The 7,500-nt window shown below is 43.8% G+C and overlaps 2 protein-coding genes across 4 annotated transcripts in view; both read right to left on the bottom strand.

Moving 5' to 3' along the window:
* Window positions 1-3,008, bottom strand: part of LOC139370463 (protein tweety homolog 3-like) — a 49,437-nt gene extending 46,429 nt beyond the window's left edge. The window contains exon 1 of the mRNA XM_071109958.1: window positions 1,872-3,008. Coding sequence (XP_070966059.1) covers window positions 1,872-1,997 — 126 coding nt within the window. The 5' untranslated portion in view covers window positions 1,998-3,008. The remainder of the gene's footprint in view (window positions 1-1,871) is intronic.
* Window positions 3,009-3,179: 171 nt separating this feature from the next.
* Window positions 3,180-7,500, bottom strand: part of LOC139370166 (IQ domain-containing protein E-like) — a 23,444-nt gene continuing 19,123 nt past the window's right edge. For all 3 annotated transcript variants that reach the window (XM_071109492.1, XM_071109491.1, XM_071109490.1), the window contains 6 exons: window positions 7,416-7,500; window positions 6,638-6,736; window positions 5,916-6,040; window positions 5,262-5,353; window positions 4,996-5,097; window positions 3,180-3,942 (listed from right to left, as the gene is read on the bottom strand). The exon at window positions 7,416-7,500 is cut by the window's right edge and continues 126 nt beyond it. In XM_071109492.1, the coding sequence (XP_070965593.1) occupies window positions 3,815-3,942; window positions 4,996-5,097; window positions 5,262-5,353; window positions 5,916-6,040; window positions 6,638-6,736; window positions 7,416-7,500 (631 nt within the window). In that variant the 3' untranslated portion in view covers window positions 3,180-3,814. The remainder of the gene's footprint in view (window positions 3,943-4,995; window positions 5,098-5,261; window positions 5,354-5,915; window positions 6,041-6,637; window positions 6,737-7,415) is intronic.

The raw sequence follows: 7,500 nt of genomic DNA, 5'->3' as shown, positions 1-7,500 counted from the left end.
CATCTCCTTCTATTGGGTATTACATCTCAATGACTGGTCTATGGCACATCTCCTTCTATTGGGTATTACATCTCAATGACTGGTCTATGGCACATCTCCTTCTATTGGGTATTACATCTCAATGACTGGTCTATGGCACATCTCCTTCTATTGGGTATTACATCTCAATGACTGGTCTATGGCACATCTCCTTCTATTGGGTATTACATCTCAATGACTGGTCTATGGCACATCTCCTTCTATTGGGTATTACATCTCAATGACTGGTCTATGGCACATCTCCTTCTATTGGGTATTACATCTCAATGACTGGTCTATGGCACATCTTCCTCTCTTCTTCATCTCTCTCTCTCTCCCTCTCTCTCTTCATCTCCTTCTCTCACTCTCTCTCTCCCTCTCTTCTTCATATCCCCCTCTCTTCTTCATCTCCTGGTCTATTACACATCTCTCTCTCTCTCTCCCTCTCTTCTTCATCTCCCCCTCTCTTCTTCATCTCCTGGTCTATTACACATCTCTCTCTCTCTCTCTCCCTCTCTTCTTCATCTCCCCCTCTCTTCTTCATCTCCTGGTCTATTACACATCTCTCTCTCTCTCTCCCTCTCTTCTTCATCTCCCCCTCTCTTCTTCATCTCCTGGTCTATTACACATCTCTCTCTCTCTCTCCCTCTCTTCTTCATCTCCTGGTCTATTACACATCTCTCTCTCTCTCTCTTCTTCATCTCCTGGTCTATTACACATCTCTCTCTCTCTCTCCCTCTCTTCTTCATCTCCTGGTCTATTACACATCTCTCTCTCTCTCTCCCTCTCTTCTTCATCTCCTGGTCTATTACACATCTCTCTCTCTCTCTCCCTCTCTTCTTCATCTCCTGGTCTATTACACATCTCTCTCATTTCCTCAGTTTCTACCCTTATTTTCTCACACAATTCTTCTCTCTCTTTCTCTCTCTCTCTCCTTTGTCATGGTAGGCAGCTTCCCACGCTCACCACTTGAACTTGGTAACCCTCCTCCTCTAAATCACGGTCCCTTGTCTCTTTCCCTCCTCTGTCCATCCCTTCTTCACCCAACAAGCCACTGGCCCGTCACAACAAGCAGCTGTTAGATGTGTAATAACACTAATAACACTGTCTATCAAGATGGAGTTACAATAGTCATTGTTTTTTTTAAATTACACAGAAATGGACTTGAACTGTCAATTTGTTATCATGAAGGCAAGGAGACAAGGACAGGCGATGAGGAGACAAGTGTTGGAATACTACCTAGGAGTGGATGGATGGGCCAGCCATCTGTTTCCCTTTGGGTAGTAGATTATTATTATAAAAATGATTTTATGTTAAGAACAAATTCTTATTTACAATGACGGCTAAACCCTACCCTGGCCAAACCCTACCCTGGCCAAACCCTACCCCGGCCAAACCCTACCCTGGCCAAACCCTACCCCGGCTAAACCCTACCCCGGCCAAACCCTACCCTGGCCAAACCCTACCCCGGCTAAACCCTACCCCGGCCAAACCCTACCCCGGCTAAACCCTACCCCGGCCAAACCCTACCCCGGCTAAACCCTACCCCGGACGATGCTGGGCCAATTATGCGCCGCCCAATCTTGTCCAGTTGTGATACAGCCTGGAATCGAACCGGGGACTGTGGTTACGCCTCTAGCACTGAGATGCAGTGTCTTAGAGCGCTGTGCCACCTGGGGGGTCACTCCACCTGGGGGGTCACTCCACCTGGGGGGTCACTCCACAGGGCTTTAGTGACTGTTGATCTGGATAACGGTTTTGATTGAAAAGGGCCTTGGAGATAAAAACGTGCTCCTCTGTCAGGGTTGTGTGTGTGGTCTGTATGCATGCATCTGTGTGTGTTCTACACCTACCTTCTGGTACTCTGAGTCCTCGGGTCTGAAGTCGCTGCTGACCGTCTCAAACTGCAGGTTGAAGTGGGGGAGGCGGTGGAGCAGGTTGACCCACCATGGGGGAGAGTAGTTTACTACCGCTGCCATCCTCTCACACGCACAGACCCGCCGGTGTCACTGCCAATCTGTCAGCCCGAAATATGTGTCCTCTTCGGTCAACAACACTGCTTACAACGCCCACGCACAGGCTATGATTCTCTTCTGAACGTGGAGTAGTGTAGTGCGCCGAGTGGGTTGTTATCATCGATGTGATTCCGTCATCAATACAAATATCGATTATCCGTTATTGACGGTTTGTTCTAGGGTAGGCTACCGTCGACCGACTCCACGGTCAAATCAGCAATAATTCGTTTACTCAGTCGGTCGTTGATTGATTTACGGTGTTGCAGGCTACAATTTCCAGGACCGCCGACATTCTCGTTCCCACGGGTCTATTCGTTTCTTCCAGCCACGAGCGGTTAGGCTATATTGGATTATTCCGGTTCTCCATTACCGCATTCCCAACTCTTAGCCAGGACGACAGAAAAAAAAATCCATATTCTGCTCCAAACTATGTGTGAATGTAGCCAAGTCTCATTTTGCAATGTGAACACTTCTCCTTAGAAACCTAGCGGTAGCACCACCAAACTCCCTGTTCATCCACAGATAGGAGGCTATTGTTCCTTATATACAGCCGATGTAGGCTAAAACAGCGGGACTGCAGCAGAAATCACGACAACTCTCTCACATCTCAGCCGAAAAATAACCGACACCCACTCTTAGAAAGACCGCTTACCACTCTAAAAAATGGCCGTTACATTACGGTTAGATTTGTTCGATCAAAAATATCCACGAATCAAATATTCTCTTTTCTAGATCCCAATGAGAAGGGAGAGTTCAGGTTTAAATGACCTCCAATTAAATTATGAGATTTAACATCCGTTCAACGAGCGGTCCCGGTGGGGGTTCGTTTTAAATGTCCTCCCGGTGATGAAACGTCGCGGTCGTCGGCTGCTACATTGTTCACCGTTAACGAATTTGGAGGGCGAAGCAAACACGAGCTCGAAAACCCCTAGGAGGACAAAGCTTCTCACTGCAGCTCGCTCTGCAAATAGATCTCTCGACCATGTGTGCAGAGCGGAGCGGAGTTGAATGCGCAAATACTCAGACCCCCCCCCCCCCCCCTCCCTCCCTTCCCGACGGTGTAACGGTAATACACAACCCAGTTGATGTCCATCACGACAAAACATCACAACACACATTTTCATCAAAAAACGAAGAAACACCATGACCTCTGAAGTGTTTTTACCATACAAGGAAAGATACTCATTTAATCAGATAAAACATTATTTTCATGGATTACAGCTATTATAATAAACACAACTCAAGGCACGATCACGCGCGCGCACACACTCTCCTCTGAGCGTCATATTGCAGTAGAATATGATAATAATTTCACAGTTTTGAATCAGCAGTGTTTATATTGATAGACATGTTTTAAAAGTCGCTCATTCTCCAATAAACTCCATGATTTATAACTTTGTTTATGACCATCAATAATCTATATACAGCACTCAGGCACTTTGGCAACATAAAAAACGATCTGTATCAGAACGGAGATTTATTGGGCAGAGAGCTGGCCAAGCGACCCTCCTGGATATGTTCAGGATTATCATTATTATCATTATCATTATCATTATCATTATCATTACAGCCCTGACACCAACAAACACTCCCCTCCCGGAGAGCTACTGCATGTGCAGGACTTCGTTCCAGCCCTGCACTACCAAAACACACTTGGTTCTACTTATCAGCATGTCCTCTGGACCTTGATTGAATCTGGTGTAGGGCTGGAGTAAAAGCCTGCATACCCAGCTACACACACACACACACACACTTCATATCCCATAGTGCAATGCTCTGGTCTATAAGTAGATTTCTTCTCTCCTTCCCACGAGACGAGACGGAGACACGATGATGTCATCGTCGGAATCCTCAGAGTCCATCGCCTTAGCAACCTTGGAATCTGGAGGTGGGTGGAGCTGTAGTTGGGCTACAGGCGAAGCACAGGAACACATTATATACACACACACACACACACACATTATATATACACACACACATTATATACACACACACACATTATATACACACACACACACATTATATACACACACACACACATTATATATACACACACACACACATTATATATACACACACACATTATATATACACACACACATTATATACACACACACACACATTATATATACACACACACATTATATACACACACACACATTATATACACACACACACATTATATACACACACACACATTATATATACACACACACATTATATACACACACACACATTATATACACACACACACATTATATACACACACACACACACACATTATATATACACATTATATACACACACACACATTATATATACACACACACATTATATACACACACACACACACACATTATATATACACACACACACATTATACACACACACATTATATATACACACAAACACACATTATACACACACACATTATATATACACACACACATTATATACACACACACACATTATATATACACACACACACACACATTATACACACACACATTATATACACACACACACACACACATTATATATACACACACACATTATATACACACACACACACACATTATATATACACATTATATACACACACACATTATATACACACACACACACATTATATATACACACACACACATTATACACACACACATTATATATACACACAAACACACATTATATATACACACACACATTATATATACACACACACATTATATACACACACACACACACATTATATATACACACACACACACACACACATTATACACACACACATTATATATACACACACACACACACACACACACACACTATAAATATATATATCCACACACACACACACACACACACACACACACACACACTATAAATATATATATCCACACACACAGAAGCACAGGAACACATATTATAAATATATATAAGTTTCTATCCCCAGACAGCATACCTGGTGTGAGTCTCCTCCTGTTGGACAGTGTGTTAGAGACAGGCCAGGGATCTTCCTCACTCAGCTCCGTTACATCTTCATCTACATCACTGCCTGGAAGGGCTAATACACACACACACACACACACACACACACACACACACACACACACACACACACACACACACACACACACACACTTTCAAATCCTGATTTGTCCTTCAGTCAGCGCTGTGCCACCAAGGTGTCAGATTCAGTGTGTGTGTGTGTGTGTGTGTGTATCTCACCTGTGTTGCTGGGAGTGTGTGTTGAAGGGGCAGAGGGGACTCTTCTAGGAGCTGGTGTGGGTCCACAGGGAGGAGGGGCTGGAGACTCAGAGCTACAAACACACAGTAATACAACACAATACAAACACACAGTCATACAACACAATACAAACACACAGTCATACAACACAACACAAACACACAGTAATACAACACAATACAAACACACAGTCATACAACACAATACAAACACACAGTTATACAACACAACACAAACACACAGTCATACAACACAATACAAACACACAGTTATACAACACAATACAAACACACAGTAATACAACACAACACAAACACACAGTTATACAACACAACACAAACACACAGTTATACAACACAACACAAACACACAGTAATACAACACAACACAAACACACAGTTATACAACACAACACAACACACAGTTATACAACACAACACAAACACACAGTTATACAACACAACACAAACACACAGTTATACAACACAACACAACACACAGTAATACAACACAACACAAACACACAGTTATACAACACAAACACACAGTAATACAACACAACACAAACACACAGTTATACAACACAATACAAACACAGACGCAATGTCAGAACTGTGTGTGGTGGTGTGTGTCACCTCTCCGTCATCAGTGCGCTGCGTGTCAGGTGACCCCGGAACACAGACTGGATCAGCGTCACGGCAACCAGCTCCCCATCCTCCACACGGGAGGTAACATCAGTGCCGCGCTGTGATTGGCCATTCTGTAAATGAAACAGTAAATAGTAACTCCTTTATCAGAGCCTAATTAGGGCAAACTCCCTCTACTCTATAGATACCTATTGTAAATACGGGGAAACAGTGCCCCTAAGTGGCAATTTGGTTGAACTACAACATAAAAAATATATATCTAAATATTTTACCTTTATTTAACGAGGCAAGTCAGTTCTTAAAAATAAATTCTTATTTTCAATGACGGCCTACCGAGGAACAGTGGGTTAAATGCCTTGTTCAGGGGCAGAACGATAGAGTTTTACGTTGTCAGCTCGGGGATTCGATCCAGCAACCTTTCGGTTACTGGTCCAACACTCTAACCACTAGACTACCTGCTGGTTACTGGTCCAACACTGTAACCACTAGGTTACCTGCCACCCCTACACTCTAACCACTAGGCTACCTGCCACCCCTACACTCTAACCACTAGGCTACCTGCCACCCCACAAACATTGTAGGTGTGTGTGTGTGTCTCTCTGTGTGTGTGTGTGTGTGTGTGTGTGTGTGTGTGTGTGTGTGTGTGTGTGTGTGTGTGTGTGTGTGTGTGTGTGTGTGTGTGTGTGTGTGTGTGTGTGTGTGTGTGTGACCTTGCTGAGAGTGCTGGTGTGTGTGTCTCGGAGGAGGTGAGCTATCTGGCTCTGTCTGAGGAGATGTCCTCTTATTGCTGACTGGACCAACACTGTGTCCTGGGGGGAGGGGGAGAGAGAGGAGGGAGGAGAGAGAGAGAGAGAGAGAGGAGGGAGGGGGAGGAGAGAGAGAGGAGGAGGAGAGAGGATGGGGAGAGAGAGAAGAGGGAGAGAAAGGAGAGAGAAGGGAGAGGAGAGAGTGGAGAGAGGAGGGAGAGAGAAGAGGGAGAGAGAGGAGAGAGGAGGGAGAGAGAGGAGAGAATGTACTTTATTAGTCCATAGGAGATCGGCATTTGTCTTCATTCCCGTTCTGTGGTAGCAGCTGGCAGGTACAACAACTTAGTTAGATTAACTATTTAAAATGTTTGTTTATGGTTAGTTAGTTACAGTAGTTAGTTAGTTAGTTACAGTAGTTAGTTAGTTACAGTAGTGAGTTAGTTACAGTAGTTAGTTAGTTAGTTACAGTTGTTAGTTAGTTACAGTAGTTAGTTAGTTACAGTAGTGAGTTAGTTACAGTAGCTAGTTAGTTACAGTAGTGAGTTAGTTACAGTAGTGAGTTAGTTACAGTAGTTAGTTAGTTAGTTACAGTAGTGAGTTAGTTACAGTAGTGAGTTAGTTACAGTAGTGAGTTAGTTACAATAGTGAGTTAGTTACAGTAGTTAGTTAGTTACAGTAGTGAGTTAGTTACAGTAGTGAGTTAGTTACAGTAGTGAGTTAGTTACAGTAGTTAGTTAGTTACCCTGTCTCTGTGCTCCAGCCACTCTCTCTGGATCACCCTAGCTGCCCTTTCCTTCTCCTGGTTCTGTTCTTCCCTCTCCTCTCTT

The sequence above is a fragment of the Oncorhynchus clarkii genome, chromosome 17, assembly GCF_045791955.1.
Source record: "Oncorhynchus clarkii lewisi isolate Uvic-CL-2024 chromosome 17, UVic_Ocla_1.0, whole genome shotgun sequence".
In the NCBI taxonomy this organism is placed as follows: Eukaryota; Metazoa; Chordata; class Actinopteri; order Salmoniformes; family Salmonidae; genus Oncorhynchus; species Oncorhynchus clarkii.
The sequence above is the reverse complement of the archived record's forward strand: the minus strand, read 5'-3'. Positions and strand labels throughout refer to the sequence as shown.